The following is a 17896-nucleotide window of genomic DNA, read 5'->3' as shown; positions in this document are numbered from 1 at the left end:
ATTGTTGTAAATGATATCCTATCAGCGTCATGTGCCTTTAATGCTCAGTGTAAGCTAAGAATAAATGATTATACGGTTGTTACAAGATTATCTATCTGTTGTAATCGAATTAATATTCAGCATTAGTTTAAACTACTACATATGTGTTAACCGCTGATCGCAGTAACTTTAGTGTAGATCTGAATAACAAGCAGCACTCATTGTCTCATTTGTGCACAGAGCTGGGCTCCGTACTGCTTATATTAAAATTATAGATAATCAACATAATTAGTTCCTTATTTGATGTAACGGTGAAAAGTGCAACTATAGTATTTTTCTCCGCTTAATGGAAGGGATGTGTTCATATTAACCATTAATTATCTTCAGCATCCTTTTGAAATTTGAGTTCATACGATGTTTCTTTCGACAATAAAACATTAACGACGTATTGTCTCATTTCTGCCCATTTTACCTTCGTGCAAACATAGGGATAAGTGACATTGAACTGGCAATCGCCATCAACAGAAACGCCAATTTATTGGAGACTTTTAGTTAAGTCGACGGTGCAGTCATATCTTACGCCTTCAAAAAACTTTCGAGGTAAATATGCCTCCTATTTCTTATCAATTGATGAAAACGTAGCCCTTCTCCCTCATTGCTCTTCAACTGCATGATGATTACCATCCCCCATAACAATGGAAATTAGGGCAATGAAACGTTCCAAAGATTTTTTTTCTTTATTTAAAGCGAAGGCAGGAAAGAGTGATAGTAGGAAGTAGTGCTATTAGTCTTATTACGTGTGCAAGTGCCACCACATCGAGGAACTCAAACCGATAAGTCTCTTTATTTTAATATAATAAGCTGAAAAACGAGAGTCGAATGCTGCACTACAAAAAACTTGATCAAACCGAAGAGAAGTTACCAAGACATAAACTTAACCTTCGCACTTTCTATGGAACAAACACAGCATTATAAATACAGAAATCATAGTTTAATAGCAAATAAAGATAGCATTAATTTAATTCATTCACTGGGTCGTTGAAAGTTAAAGTAAAGCATTAGTAACTTAAGAGTAAAATTCGAAAACGCTACAAAAACCCTGTGCCTACCCATGAGTTTAAGGTGGTCTGACCGAAAATATTTTGCCAGAAACTAATCGAACAAGACAAGGTTGTAAACGTTGAATAAAATAAGAATGCATGCTACTAACACTTGCCTGTAAGGCTGTATCTACTCAACTTTCAACAGCGCTCACTGCTGGAAAGTTTTCATCACTGGCAGTGACTGCTAAGCATTAAAGAATTGACATATTCTGAACACGGTACTAGGCGACTAGCATAGTGGCAAACTAGTAATAATTTAAAATCAGTTCATTTTTAATTTTCTCATTTACTCAAGATTTATGCCAATATCCTATCATCCTATGTATGATGATGCTGGTATCCATGATACTTTTCCGGTCTACTTATAGGACTTAAAATTGAACTTGAAGTCTAAAAAACTCTATGCTTCCACTATGGCGACTAGAGACGATATCCTGTAGTTGAGTAAGGTGACTCGTCATGGCTTTAGGTCCTAAAGTAACACAACCGTTCGTAAGCTGGAACAAAAGTAAACCCAAATATGATGAAGACGTGACTTAATCATTTGAAAAAAATTAAGCGATGAATGAAACAGCAAAGGCAATTATTTTCCGAGCTTTCCTGGTATGAGATCAAGGAGCGCGACTCGTCTGTGTCTTCACAAAGATAATAATCAAGATGGCACTTGAGTTACAAGCACAAGAACATCTCGTGCTTCCTCGCCACGTTCATATCAGCTGGGCGGGGCGACGAGATAAGCTGGTAACATTATCGCAAAATGTACAGTAATTTTCCGATGATAAAACTAAGTAAAACTGAGTCGTAGTCAGCCGACAGTCATATAGGACCTGACTAGAGTACTGACAAGGAAACGCTAATGGCAAATTTCGGCACTGAAAAATTGCCAGGAACCGAAATAGCGGTGGGTTGAGTTCAGTAATTAGAAAGGAGAGTAAGAGAGCATTACGGAATGATAACTACAACAAAATGCGAGTTTCACTACGGAATGATAACTACAAAACAAATGCGAGTTTCACTACGGAATGAAAACTACAACACAACAGCAAACGTATCTAAACTCAAAGGAATCATCTAATCTACATAACACTGCAAACACATCGTTAAATAAATTACCCTGAAGTTTAAACATCTATCCGCATCACACTGTGAGAGAGAAGCTTTCCAACGAACACTCCAGATTCTGATCATTGCCACCGAAAGTAAAACTATAGGCGAACGATTTAGTAGGGCTTGCCAAAAGTTTTTTGAGACAAAATCATTGGTGATGAAGGAAATTATCATCCTACTTTACTATCTTGGAAAAAACTGCATACGCAGTACACCAAGAAGAGAAGTAAAAACCTCTCGTCGCCTAAAGAATATTTGTAATGCTGTAGGTATATATTACCTTGTGACAGATTTTAGAGCATCCAGTCTTGAAATTTTAACACTCTGTTCACAGAAATTGAAATTGCCTCACGCCCAAGACAAGCAGATTTCATAAGGACATTTCAAGATTACTTTCACACATGTTCTATACTCATTCATCAAATCCATTTAAACGCTCAAGATTTGGACCCAGAAGGCAATTTGAACTTGGGTATATGCATGAGATCTTGCCGAAGCTTTTGTAATTCGTGCCACACGATCTTTACACAACTCTGCGGAGATTTCCAGAATAGTCAGCAGTTCCGAAGGCTTGAATTTACATTTTTAGAACATTCAAGAAGATAAAAATGATTGTGGATTGTTTTGATGCGCCTAAAACTTGAGCCCAGCTTGGACTTCAGCGAGGGTCTTGGCAGACTTCTGCGCCTAAAACTTGAGCCCAGCTTGGACTTCAGCGAGGGTCTTGGCAGACTTCTGTAGCTGGGCGACCTCCTCGGCGGTGAGTGTCTGCTTGATGACGTGAGTGACGCCGTTCTCCCCCAGCACGCTCGGCAGCGACAGGAACACGTCGTCCTCGATGCCGTGGTGACCCTGCAGTCCATTTAACACATGCATCATAATACGCAATCACAATTAACATAACTTTAAAATCTTATTGATACCGTAGTTATTAAGAATATAATTAATATACAAAATACGTCATTCTCGATGCCGTGGTGACCCTGCAGTATATTCAACACTTGAATCATAATACGCATTGACGATCTTTTTTATATTAATAAACAATAAATACAATTAATATACAACACACGTCGTCCTCGATACCATGGTGCCCCTGCAGTATATCTAACACTTGCATTATAATACGCACTTACACTTAACATCACTTTAAACTATCTTAAATAAACAATATAATTAATATACAAAACACGTCATCCTCGATGTCGTGGTGCCCCTGCAATCCATTTAATAATACGCATTCACACTTAACATAAATTTAAACGATCTCATTGATATCGTAGTTATTAAGAATAAATATAATTAATATACAACACACGTCGTCCTCGGTGCCGTGGTGCCCCTGCAATAAATTTAACACTTTCATGATAATACGCATTAACATTATACATAACTTTAAAATCTTATTGATACGGTACCGTAACTATAAACAATAAATATAATTAATATACAACACACGTCGTCGTTAATGCCATGGTGACCCTGCAGTCCATCTAACACTTTCATGGTAATACGCACTCAAGCTTAACTTAGCTTTAAAATTACTTCATTGATAGTTGGATAAGCTTGATATATAATACCACTTGGATAATTGTCATAATAATATAAACACATTATCAAGAATGTTGGAGAGCACATCAAAGAATCAACGGATTTTGATGGTTTTACCTCGTCACAAACTATTTCCTCGTCACTTTAAAACGACTTCATTGATAGTTAACAAACCTGAATATAATCACAACTATAACAATCGTCGTTATAATGCAGAAACACAGTATCAACAGTGATGCAAAGACCGTCTACAAATACATGAATTTCGATGCTTTCATCTCGTTCCAAATAAATACGTTGAAAAATGTTCGAGAAATTGATCGACTTCATTTCAAGTTATAAAATATGATTAATATATAACAAATAGAACAATTTTTGGTACAATGCGGACACAGTATCTACACTGCTTGGGAGCCCGTCTAAGGATACAGGCATGTTGACGATTTCATCTCACCACCAACAACGTGAAATAATAGTATAGTAGTAAAGTATAGTATCTTCGGTGTTGAAGAATAGGCCTGGATAGGCCTGTCGCCGATTCTTGTACTTTTCTTGACTAGTTCACAGATCTAAATGACTGGCCTTTTGATTAAATCTTTTCAACGGACGGTAGGTTTAGAATCGTTTCTAGATAATCAAGTAATTGAAGACCACACTTCAATTACTTTGAAGCATATTACTACTAACCGACCTTGACGTTAACAGAGATGGCGTAGCAGCGCCTCTGGTTCTTCATGATGGAGCTGACGAGGGAGGCGACAGAGAGGCCGATGTTATGTTATGCTCTATGTTCTATTATTACTAATAACTGACCTTGACGTTAACAGAGATGGCGTAGCAGCGTCTCTGGTTCTTCATGATGGAGCTGACGAGGGAGACGACAGAGAAGCCGATGTTATGTTATGTTATTACTACTAACTGACCTTAACGTTAACAGAGATGGCGTAGCAGCGTCTCTGGTTCTTCATGAGGGAGCTGACGAGGGAGGCGACAGAGAGGCCGATGTTATGTTATGCTCTATGTTATGTTATTACTACTAACTGACCTTAACGTTAACAGAGATGGCGTAGCAGCGTCTCTGGTTCTTCATGATGGAGCTGACGAGGGAGGCGACAGAGAGGCCGATGGCCCACGAGGTGTAGCCCTTCAGCTTGATGATCTCGTACGCACTGCCGCAATACAAACAAATTTACGTATCTTCTCTGAAAATTGATTGATTTAGAATACTTCTTTTAATGACAATTTCATTTCAAGCATATAATCTAGATTAAATGCATACAAACATTTTCCGAAACTGTAGCTAATAACAAAATATAGCCAGTAGAGATATGCCAAATACGATATCTAGAATGTATATGGTGAAAATAAATAAATCATTTAATCATACTGGAATATTATGAGTTATTATACGAGCACACAGTAAGATCGAATACTTAGACTAAAGATTTTTCAAATATCAAATAACATAGGTAAAATAAATTTATAAATAAAATTTCCTGGTATCCATAATGTGTTGGTATAAGAGACGAATGGAGCGCACCTGTTGACGACCTCGCTGTGGAGTTCGTTGAATTTGTCAGGATCTTCCTCAGAGCCGATGTCGGGGTTGAGGTCGCGCAGTCGAACGCCTGCCACGTTCACGCCCGACCACACGGGCACTGCGGGCATCAGAGGCGTGTGAGGCATGGGTATGGCATGAGGCGTATGAGGTATGGGCATGGCATGTGAGGCGTGTGAGGCATGGGTACATGTGAGGCGTGTGAGGTATGTGAGGCGTGTGAGGCATGGGTACATGTGAGCCATCGGTAGGCCAAATGAATCCTGTGTCAAGATATTTTTGTGGTCGGAGGAAGCTAAACGAAAAGCGAGTGAAAGAAATGGTCAGCGGTCGGCAGGTGCCAATAAACTCCGCAACTCTTCACGGACTCTTCATGTGGTGCAGAGTCGCCACTTTCACGCACTCACCCGAAGAGTCACCACGCACACTCACCCGAAGAGTCGCCACGCACACTCACCCGAAGAGTCGCCACCCACACTCACCCGAAGAGTCGCCACGCACTCACCCGAAGAGTCGCCACCCACACTCACCCGAAGAGTCGTCACGCACTCACCCGATGAGTCACCACGCACACTCACCCGAAGAGTCACCAGGCACACTCACCCGAAGGGTCACCACGCACACTCACCCGAAGAGTCGTCACGCACACTCACTCGAAGAGTCGTCACGCACTCACCCGATGAGTCACCACGCACACTCACCCGAAGAGTCACCACACACACTCACCCGAAGAGTCACCACACACACTCACCCGAAGAGTCGTCACGCACTCACCCAAAGAGTCACCACACACACTCACCCGAAGAGTCGCCACACACACTCACCCGAAGAGTCGCCACACACACACTCACCCGAAGAGTCGCCACACACACACTCACCCGAACGCCACACACTACCCGAAGAGTCACCAGGCACACTCACCCGAAGAGTCACCGCACACTCACCCGAAGAGTCACCAGGCACACTCACCCAAAGAGTACACACTCACCCGAAGAGTCGCCACACACACTCACCCGAAGAGTCGCCACACACTCACCCGAAGAGTCGCCACACACTACCCGAAGAGTCACCAGGCACACTCACCCGAAGAGTCACCGCACACTCACCCGAAGAGTCACCAGGCACACTCACCCAAAGAGTCGCCAGGCTCACTCACCCAAAGAGTCGCTAGGCTCACTCACCCGAAGAATCACCATTAGCGACGACTCGGAGACGGAGGACGACGAAGGCGGCGCATCAGCGTGACCGGGGACTATGAGGTCCCAAACTCATCATAAGGTCACACACTCACCCGAAGTCACCACACACTCACCCGAAGAGTCACCTCTACACTCACCCAAAGAGTCGCCAGGCTCACTCACCCGAAGAGTCGCCGTGCTCGCCGATGATCCAGCCGTGAGCAGAGTTGGGAGCGACGTTGAGTTTCTGCGAGAGGTGGAAGCGGAACCTGGCAGAGTCGAGGTTGCAGCCTGAGCCGATCACGCGGTTGTTGGGCAGCCCTGAGAGCCTCTGGGCCACGTACGTCAGGATGTCAACTGCAAAAAGTTCAATAATTTAAACTTTTGGCAGTTGCAGTTTAAAGTTTCAAAAATTTGAACATGATAGAAGCTTCTCATGCATTATTACTCCCGCTTCTTTCCTCTAATCTTTGATAATTGAAGGAAACTTTTTATTAACTGAATTTTACATAGGTAATCATGAATGAAGCTATATTATATACAAACAAAACTAAGTTATTGATAGCCAAATTACCAGGTGACTTTGGTATTGTAAGCCTTAAAAGGATATTTGAGACTGATAGAAGCCTACGTCAATGATGTTCTGGATGTGATGAGTTAGCTATCTGTATTGGAAAGTACCGGGATCGTAAATAATGAAGAAGACAGACTTATTGAATGGTAGGATTTAAACAAGAGGAATTACCAAATGAAGAGACAGTATCGGGATTCAGATGCAAGGAGTCACATGTAGGAGTCATTCCTAGGATTTAGATCGAAATAGAACCACTGTAGCAGCACCTACATGGGAGGAGTTAGTGATAAGCTCACGCCTTGGTAAGGCCAATTCATAACACGCGATCGTGCGTGGGCAGCGCTAGCTAACTGAACCACACACACTCAAAAAGTATTTTCAAGGTCAATTCATAACACGCGATCGTGTGTGGGCGCTAGCTAACTGAACCACGCACACTCAAAAAGTATTTCCTAGTTCAATTCATATCACGTGATCGTGTGTAGGCGCTAGCTAACTGAACCACGCACACTCAAAAAGTATTTCCTAGTTCAATTCATATCACGTGATCGTGTGTGGGAGGCGCTAGCTAACTGAACCACGCACACTCAAAGTATTTCCAAGGTCAATTCATATCACGTGATCGTGTGTGGGAGGCGCCAGGTAGCTGAAGAGTGCGGTGCTTCATCACTACTGTGGTACCTTAGAAGAGCCTGAAGCCTTGAGTCACCGAGCAGAGGTCAGTACCTGGATTTGAGACGATGACGAGGATGGTGTCGGGGGAGTGCTTGACGAGGTTGGGGATGATGCCCTTAAAGATGTCAGTGTTGCGCTGCACCAGAGACAGGCGCGACTCTCCCTCCTTCTGCCGCGCCCCCGCCGTCACGATACACACGCGCGACCCCGCGGAGACAGCGTAGTCCGTGCCTGCGTCGATCTTGACGTTCCTGGTGGGGAAGTTTCACGTTACGTTATATGTTTCATATTTAAAAAAAAGGCTTGAATATGTTATATCTTCAAAAAAAAAAGGCTTGAATATGTTATATCTTCAAAAAAAAAAGGCGTGATAAAAAAAGACAAACAAGTTGGTTATTCATTTTGAATCAGTTATTCTGTCATTTTATTGAGAGATTACGCGGTGTTCGGTACAACTAAGCTTCGAGGGCACGTTACATATTTATGAAATGAGAAAATATAGGGAAGTTGTTTGGGATTAGTCAATAAATAAATAAGCATTCTCTGACCCCGAACACTTGGGCAATGATCGCAAATAAAGGATGAAAAAAACTGATGAATTTAGAACTATAATATATGAACGATAAACACAAGTAAACAAATTACAAAACTAATAAATAGTTAACTCAAAAATACACATATACATATATAATATACACATGTACATATAATATATAATATAATATAATAATACACATATACATATATAATACACATATACGTAATAGTTAACTCAAAAGTACACATATACACACGTACACGTACATATGTATACAAAAGTACACATATACATATAGTACACATATATACACAAGCTAACTCTAAAAATTTGTACAGGATTCTTATTTACATTCAATTTACAACGGGACAAGACCAATTTAGAAATAACGCGATCAATAGGTAGCACTTAAGATAAACACACAAATGGCGCGATCTGTAAAAAATTCAAAATATAGACATTACGCGAACAAAACGAAACCTCTAAAATCATTCATTTAGCACTAACTTTCTAACGTTAGGTGAAATTTCTGCTTTGATAAACCTTAGGCCTCCTGAACAATTTTACCTTTATACTTTCCGCACCAGGGTTCTGCCACGCCTTCTTTATAATCTCTAATATTTTCACGCACAGACTTCAAATGATTAGACACAACCTTCAGCGCATTCTTTTTCCCCCCTTTCATACATCGAATCACTTCTGTCATCCTCGTCATCACTCATTTCGATCAAATCTGCCCAGTCTTTTCTCCAGTTCCGGTCCAAACCCTTCGATATAGTCATATAGTCGCTACTCGCTTCAACAAGTCTTCTTGGACAGACATCGCCTGCTCTAACCATTGCATGAAATTGTCTCTTGAGCGACTATCCACATTGTTAGTCAAACTTTCAGTCTCAACTACCACAGCCATTGAGTTAGACACTTCATGCACTGCTGTTTAGGGTCAGTTCTCACAAAATATTTCTTCTATCTCCGTCTCGAAAGTCCAGTCTAACGAATTTTTTTCAGTTGCGGATTGTGGCTGTTGTTCTAGTGAAGCTTCTTTGACGTCTTTCAAAGTGAAGTTAAGACTATATTTAGCTCTCAAGTCGTTAAACTCTTGAACTAAACTACGATCACTCATGCGCGCGGGAACATATTCATCGCTTATCTCAACGCTTTCGGAACCACAAAAGTGACGCTTACTTACTGTTACAGCCATTCACACCATATACCACATCAGCACATCCATTATCACATGCTACAGACAACAAGTCCTCGACATTACCAGTTGACACGCCTTTGGTAATCAAATCATCTCGATTCATGTAAACTGTCGAGTTCACAGTTGGACGATCTAAAGACTCGCGAAACTTATAAGAACGATCTGGCTGCGACACTGTTCGATCGGCTAACTTACTAACACGAGCACGTCTGTAACGTGGGCATTTCCGAAGAAAGTGCAAACCTGAGCCACAAATGAAACACTGTTTCAACCGGGTACGGCATTCACGACTTGCGTGACCGGCACGCCGACAGTATTCACAAACATCTTTCTCAGAATTGGAGTACTGGCCATCACGAATTGCACGTTCGCCTTCTTCCCTTCCAAGACGGTCTTCTGACTTGGTTTGGGCTTTCGAACGATGGGGTCGAAGGCGAGAATTATCGTGCTGCCGAAACCTGTGGGACTCAATGACGTTTGAAGGCGCGTACTAAGTTGCGGTGTCACGGATTATCTTGCACCGCCCGCAATCCACATTTTCCTGCCGAGGTAATTCGCTGTTCCTCTGGAAATACGGCGCCCATGTCCTCTTGAATTGGGTCAGCACGTGTTGAAAATCACTCGACCAGCACGTGTTGAAAATCACTTGACAAGTACTGCTCCATGATCTGAAGTCTTGAAAATAGACGGGAGAAATACTCCAAGTTTTCCACGAAGAAAGAAGACCGACCCATCGGCGTGTCTGGACAAGGCACAGTCCTCATGACGGACATTAGTCATTTCGGAAGCGTTTACTTCGTGCGAGCAACAATAGAAACAAATTGGTCGAGTTCAGAAATCAGCTCGCTGTACACGGGAATCCACCACAGAAGACAAGGCTCCGAAACACACGGTATCATGAACGTTCCTTTACTTTACTTGTACGTTACTTTACTTGACTTTTACGTTACTTTACTTCGTTACTTTACTTTTTACGTTACTTTACTTTTACGTTACTTTACTTTTACTCTACCCAGTTACGATTCCGACTGGCACGGCACCATTATGTTGGGGATTAGTCAATAAATAAATAAGCATTTTCTGACCCCGAACACTTGGCCAATGATCGCAAATAAAGTATGAAAAAAAACTGATGAATTAAGAACAATAATATATGAACGATAAACACAAGTAAACAAATTACAAAACTATAAACCGTTCGTCTTTCTAGCTCTTGCCTATTAATTCCTAATAATGTTCTAGGTTCGGAGCCCCGCTGAAAAAACACAAATAAATACAAATTGAGGACTCTAATTAATGCAACCTAACAAATGAATATAGCACAGATAAATAATAAACAACATAAATAACAATAAACAATATCACGAGTAAGGCCACCACTACAGCAACACTGAAGATTAATACGATAAACAATGCAAGCACTAACCTCTGTGGTGGAACACTTAGCAATGACAAGATACAAGGCGGGGGCCATACTTTCAAAACTCGCTAAGTAAACGTAAGTACTTACGCTCTATTTTCTTGTCTATGATTGGTGGATTTTGCTTGAAAGGCCGTCAATGATTGGCTCATGAACTTACGATCTCTTAACTTTTTTTGAAAGTATGGGCCCGGTTCTACAAGAGGTCACGTAATAGTTAACTCAAAAACAAAATAACAAAACACGTAACCTACCATCTATGAAATTACTATATTTAAAGGCGGTCCCTAACATCGTGAGCAAAAAGGAAGACAGAAAAAAGGATAGTAAGTCGTTAGATGGGTTAAAAGTACACCTTAATATTATTAATTGTTGTTTACTTAAAATACTACTACTCTATACACAACTCGCATTTTTAGTACTTACTTCATTTTCTTAACTTAGTAGAGCAGTCATCTCACTAAGGGACTGCGCCACAGACCTGATAAATACTTCACTATCATTAATTGATGTTCAATAACATACTATCCTCTACACTATTCGTGTTTTTATTGTTATTTATTATTCTATTTAATGAACTTATACGAGCAGCTAAAACCCCTAGGGACTGAGTCACATACCTGACAATTGTTTATTATTAATTGATGCTTAATAAAATACTATACTCTACGTACACAGTAATCATATTTTTATCGTTATTTATTATTCAATTTAATGAACACATACGAGCACCTAAAGCCATTACTGATTAGGGACTGCGCCACAGACCTGACAAATGTTTAACTATTATTAATTGATGCTTAATAAAATACTATACTCTACGTATTCAGTAATCATATTTTTATCACTATTTATTATTCAATTTAATGAATACATTAGAGCAGTTAAAGCCCCTGGGGACTGAGATAATTATTAAGTGGTGTTTAATAAATACTCTGGACTACTCTTATTTTTATTATTATTCTAGTTAATGAACCCATACGAGCAACTAAAGGGCTGCGCCACAGACCTGATAACTGCTTCACTATTATTAAATGGTGTTTAATTAAATACTATCCTCGACACTACTCCTATTTTCATTATTATTTATTATTCAATTCAAAGAACTCATACGAGCAGCTAAAAGCCCCTGAAGACTGAGATAATTATTAATTGGTGTTTAATAAATACTCTTCACTACTCTTATTCTTATTATTATTATTCAATTTAATGAACCCATTAGAGCAACTAAAGCCCCTGGGAATTGAGATAATTATTAATTGGTGTTTAATAAATACTCAGGACTACTCTTTTTTTATTATTATTCTATTTAATGAACTCATTAGAGCAGCTAAAGCACCTGGGGCCACACTTTCAAAACTCGCTAAGTGAACGTAAGTACTTACGCTCTATTTTCTTGTCTATGATTGGTGGATTTTGCTTGAAAGTCCGTCAATGACTGGCTGATGAACTTTCGATCTATTAACTTTTTTTAAAATAAATGCCCCTGGGGACAGCACCACAGACCTGAGGAAGGTGAGGCCGTGCTGGAGGTCGAGCATCTCGCCCCTGAGCTTGTCAGCGGCCACGTCCACCAAGGAGAGCTCTGAACAAATGCCCTGCGTCAGGAGGGAGAAGGCGCACGCCATGCCTACCTGACCCACGCCCACCACCGTCACCTGTTCCATATAAATAGAAGGTCATACATACATAGAGGAATAAAGGAACTTTGCAAACTAAATACTTTTTTATATGTACCAGTTTATATGTTTATAATATTTAAACCAGTTAATGTACCGTAACCTGGTTATTCGTAGTTATAAAGGTCAAAACGTACATAGAGTTATGGATGAACTTTGCAAACGAAATACTCTCTTGTTGACATTCCCTTGGAGTTGTATAAGTAAACTAGTTAATGTACCGTAACCTGGTTATTAGTTGTTGCAATACATGTAAGTAAAAACGTATATGTAAGTAAAAAAACAACTTCACAGACGAAATACTTTCTTGTTGACATTGCTTTGGAGTTGTGTAAGTTAACTAGTTAATGTGCCGCAGCCTGGTCATTCGTTGTTATACCATAGTTAAAACGTACATAGAGGAAGAAAGGAACTTTGCAAACCAAATTTTTGTTGTTAACATTCCCTAGGAGTTGTATAAGTAAACTAGTTGCGAGTTCCGAGACCGCAAAATGCTGTGAATGTTCTGCGATGTTAAGAATCGGCGGCAGGCATACGGCCTAATAAACACTGAAACCGCTATTATTATTTTAATATATATACATAAGATATTGAATGAAATCTTAAAGTAGATCAGGAAATTAGAATGAATCGATTTCTATATAATCTCTTGTTTGCTATTCTCAGGAGAAGTTGCGACAGCAAGTTAAACTACGTAATAAAAAATATTTTCATCAATATTACAGGAGACACAAAAATATTTTCTAGCAAATTAAGAACATAAAGAACAGAAAAAATATAACTCAGTACTCACTGCAGTGAGTGACAGAGAGCGCATTTTCTCGTCGACGAAAACATGGAGTCACGGACAGACGGATGGACGGTCGGACGGACATGACGAGCACAATAGTGCATTTTTTCCATAAATGAGAAAATGCGCTGAAAACACTCACCTTGCCCCCGGTCTTGTCCAGGGCAGGGACGATCTCGTCCATAAGCATTGATGCGATGCACTCGGCCATTGTTTGCAGGTCTCTGAAACTGAAATAACTTGGTACTGAAGTGATTTAGATCTCTGCCAGGGGCAATACTTTCAAAACTCGCAAAGTGAACGTAAGTATTTACGCTCTATTTTCTTGTCTATGCTTGGTGGATTTTGCTTGAAAGGCCGTCAATGATTGGCTGATGAACTTACGATTTCTTATTTTTTTAGAGTATAGTGCACGTAAGTACTTACGCTCTATTTTCTTGTCTATGATTGGTGGATTTTGCTTGAAAGGCCGTCAATGATTGGCTGATGAACTTACGATCTCTTAACTTTTTTGAAAGTATGGCAAGATTAAGCAATAAAATTATTTAACATAGAAATCGTTGGGCAATAAAATTTTCTAGCACTGATATTGTTTAGCGCAGAAATCATTTAGCAAGGGAATGACTTGGCAATGAAATGATTTAGTATAGAAATAAATATGTGATTTAACATAGAAATGATTTAGCACAGAAATTTCACAGCATAGAAATTATTTAGCACAGAAATGATTCATCAGTAAAATTTTTGCCTAGTTAAGATATAAATTACGGTGTATAACGCGTCAAAATCGAAGCCATTTTCGTCGTCTTAGTTAGTGTGGGATAAAAATGTCGAGTTAACCAGGAAATGTTCAATACTGTGAATGCTACATGTAATTACAGATGAATAACGTTCTTTTGAGCCTACAATAATCAAATTAATGATTCAATATAATTATCTCACTGCAGTACAAAAGGAACTGTAAGGGTTAACAATTAACTTTAAAAAAGACTGAGAAAAGTCGTGAAGAAGTTTCACATACAAAAATTCAAAAACTTAGCAACTATAACCTACAAAATCGAAATTTGCATGGCATAATCATACGCAAACTCCGAAATTTAGGAATTTATGATTGAGACATCACTTCTGGCAGCCTGGCAAGTGGCAGTTGTCGGTAGTCGGTCCAGACTAGGGTGGTCCTTAAAAAACTTTTTTTCTTGAAAATGAGTTCCTACCTCAAAAACGGGTTCCTTCAGAGGCTTAAATAATATTCCTAAAATATTTTTCAAATCAGTTAATATTTAGAGGTCGCTCAATGGTGTCAAAGTTTTACCCTTATGGCTCAGGGTCATTGGGTCCGTAGAGTGAACAAATAAACGGGCCTAAACATTGGGGTTGTTCACAGTGGGTCTAAAATTCGAAAATAGTTTTCCCATGCTCCTACATCCCGCTCTGATTTCTTTATGGAGAGTTCTTAACGTGTAGAAATTTCGAAACTCCCACAAAACTCCAGAAACTCCCACTGGGCCTGAAACCGTCAACAGTGTGCCCGATATTCCTCCCATGACCGCCTAGAATGTTGCGCCGACGATAAGTTCATGGATGTTCCCGGTGTTTGATGCCGTTCTATCGAAAAACCGCCAGCACACGATCCTCAATCTCCAACTCGCGCAGAAGCGCGACGACGGCATTGCTCCGCACCCTCCCCGTACCGTAGGCGAGCTTGGGAACACCAAGGAATTGTACGGCTCCTTTCCCGCTGACAAGGACAGGTAGACGGTCCACGTGCTTCTTGTTCGCGAGGTACTGCATTAGCTTTTCTTCCCAATGCACCACCACTGTCTCGCTCATCTTCAAGTCCGCCTTAAGCTGTGAGGCGTACATGGCTCAGTGCTTTTGCCGATATTGAGGAGCAGTTGATTGTTAACATCTTCTGGCTCGTGGCCAAAGTCCCGAGCTGCTTTTGTAAGAAGGGACACATCTCCTCTATCGCTCACCTAGGTTCGGTCAAGGGAAGCTGCCAAGCCTGGCGTAATCACGTTCTTTGCCCTCATCGGTGGACTAACGCTTGTCCCCACAACTCTCTGTTCTTGTTGCACATGGAATTCCTCTTTCTCCTCTGCTTTAGTGCTGCATGATGCGGAAGAAGAGTCGCCTGGGTCCATGGCAGTAGAAGCCGATGTTGACGGCTGCTGTGCCCAATGACAGCGATCATCATGCCCTTGACACCAGTTCTGCTCTTCTTTACGGGCAAGTTCGGCATCAATACCTCCCATGTACCCCGGGCGGCCAGGCTGCCGCTGCACGACAAGGAAGGCAATGTATTCCTCAATCTTCATGATCGAGGGTGCATTCTTGTGGGCCATGTCAAAGACCTCCAGTTTCTCCTTGAAGACGGACTCCCTCTTGGTCTGGGCCTTGGATTCCCTTATGATGCTTATTCTTGACTTGCTGGTATTCTTGCTTGATCTTTTCCAGCTTTGTTAAAATGTTATCGGGACGAATCGTTGGAATCCTTGCATGTTCCCAGAACTGGAGGACTTCAAATATGACATCCTTGAAGGCGTCATCGTAAGTAGCGCCATTGCTATGATGGAAGTGGACAACGGCCAGAACTTCCTAGCACAAATGAAGCTTTGCTCCCGTCAACGTGGGAGAAGGAGACGCTGAGTATCCCCTCTTCGCACGTGACAGTCGCCATTGCCTATCTCAACCTTCAACAATCCGTGGATGAACACGACTGACTGACTGTCAGAGGTACACACTGCACAACGCACTCTGAAATGGAATCAAGTCATTCAGGGTGGGGTTGGACAAAAAATTACTGTTCAAGCATGTTCAGACCCGTTTATTTGTTCACTCTACATACCCAATGACCCTGAGCCATAGGGGTGAAACTTTGACACCATTGAGCGACCTCTAAATATTAACCGATTTGAAAAATATTTTGAGGATATTATTTAGGCATCTAGACGAACCCTTTTTTGAGGTAGGAACTCACTTTCAAAGAAAAAAGTTTTTTGAGGACCACCCTAGTCCAGACTCTTCCTAACGTTAGACTTTGTCGCTAGACGGCGGCCTATCAATCAATAAACCTCGCAACGTGACAGCATAGTCCTCATACTGGCTTCTAGCATTACAAACGACCTTGGGAATAGCTCTTAGTCTATAAAAAATTACGCGTTTCGATTTACTACCAAAATATTTGGCACCTGGAGAACTTAAAAAATTTCAAAGTCGGATAATTTTAGAGCACTCTTTGAACAAAAATTCTTAAGAGATAAACGCGGTTAGATTCTCCGGCAGTTTAAAATGTCAAATTCGTACATAAATAAACGCAATAATCTAAGTTTACTGATTCAAATTTTACGTTATTGAGATAGTTTGGTAAATTTAGTTACATTGAAGCAATAAATGAAGCTTACGTAACACTTGAGGCTAAAGCACGTACAGGGAATCTTGCCGGTGCATCGAACCACAGAGGCCACTCAAGGTCACCGCAAAACTAAAATGGCATCAAAATATCTCGTTCAAGCTATTAGGAAAACACACACGGTTACGTATGAAACAGGAGCACAATATAAAATTTCACCAAATTCCATTTGAAAGCAAAGAAAATCATTTCCGACCGTCCGGTGCTGGTGGTATATGAACCAAAATTTTCTTCAAGTCTTGAAATGTCGTTTGACGTAAGTCAACAACAACTCATTTCTGCGATTTGTAAATAAGTTAGGACAAATATAGGTTTCACAAAACAAACATCATCTGAGGTACTCACGTTTTAAAAAATGAATAGGTACTACAATAGTGTAAAGGTGAGAAAGTTAGTAGGAGCTGTGTTTCAACGCACCACCCTGACGATAGTTGATGGCACAATACTGCCTGTGCTCGATGGTAAGCCGGAGCCGCTGAGCAGTTCAGTTGCCAAATGCGTGCGCAGGCGCTCAGTGCCGAAACAAACGTTGGCCTGCGTCAAGGTCAAATATAGGTGACCTCTCATAGCAAATTCAACCAAATTTGTGTAAATGTGAACGTACTTCTTCTTTCCTCCAATTTCAGGGATTACCCCACAATATAGTTAATAATGTGCAACATGTTTGAATATACGGGATTGCTTCATTTGAACAAAATTTAATCATAATCTACGACTGCTCTAAATGTCACTTAGGTACTATATTATTTTAATAAAATTAACTTTTTAATTAATAAGTATAGATTAACTGTCAATATTTTTTGTTTATAAGTTGGTAAAATAATATGTGGGGGATCGTTTTGTATTGTCAAGGAGCCGACTTTATGCTTTTTATTCCTAACCGACTAGTTTCGTGCTACCCTAAAATAATGTTCAAATGAATTTTGGCCAGAATTAGTCTGCGTTGAAAATGCGACGTTGCTTGACGGCGGATCTCAATTCGTCCAATAAATATCTCAGAGACTCGTGGTTTGTGCCAGAGCCGTCAAGATAATATTAAAATAGCTAATTATCGACAAGCAGGTGGCGTCTCAAGTAGAACATTTAAATAGCTTAACGCAGTATGAGAACATACCTTCAGTGGACTCT

General features: G+C 40.5%; 1 protein-coding gene across 3 annotated transcripts; it reads right to left on the bottom strand.

The window, feature by feature from the left end:
* Nucleotides 1–702: 702 nt before the first annotated feature.
* Nucleotides 703–17251, bottom strand: LOC108671436 (L-lactate dehydrogenase). 3 transcript variants are annotated; one of them, XM_018159002.2, is made up of 9 exons: nt 17114–17251; nt 13499–13586; nt 12394–12545; nt 7777–7976; nt 6660–6833; nt 5281–5398; nt 4786–4909; nt 2923–3041; nt 703–2868 (listed from the first exon to the last, which is right to left on the bottom strand). In XM_018159002.2, exons 2-9 carry the CDS (start codon nt 13565–13567, stop codon nt 2823–2825), a joined length of 1002 nt encoding a protein of 333 aa, XP_018014491.1. In that variant the 5' UTR covers nt 13568–13586; nt 17114–17251; the 3' UTR covers nt 703–2822. The 3 variants fall into 3 exon arrangements, with proteins under 3 accessions (XP_018014491.1, XP_018014484.1, XP_018014476.1); XM_018158995.2 differs by having other exon boundaries at nt 703–2822; nt 2877–3041; nt 17114–17250; XM_018158987.2 differs by having other exon boundaries at nt 703–3041; nt 13499–13580; nt 17114–17249.
* Between the last annotated feature and the right edge of the window lie 645 nt (nt 17252–17896).

This window comes from Hyalella azteca, unplaced genomic scaffold (genome assembly GCF_000764305.2).
Source record: "Hyalella azteca isolate HAZT.00-mixed unplaced genomic scaffold, Hazt_2.0.2 contig10672, whole genome shotgun sequence".
Lineage (NCBI taxonomy): Eukaryota > Metazoa > Arthropoda > Malacostraca > Amphipoda > Hyalellidae > Hyalella > Hyalella azteca.
This window is presented reverse-complemented; position numbering and strand designations above follow the sequence as displayed.

Excerpts from the sequence above, each read along its gene's own strand:
- LOC108671436 (XM_018159002.2), bottom strand. The coding sequence starts at position 13,567 with ATGGCCGAGTGCATCGCATCAATGCTTATGGACGAGATCGTCCCTGCC. Across the intron at positions 4,910-5,280 it reads CACAGCGAGGTCGTCAACAG|TGCGTACGAGATCATCAAGC; the intron begins GTGCGCTCCATT and ends GTATTGCGGCAG. Across the intron at positions 2,869-2,922 it reads GAGGTCGCCCAGCTACAGAA|GTCTGCCAAGACCCTCGCTG; the intron begins GTCTGCCAAGAC and ends TTAGGCGCAGAA.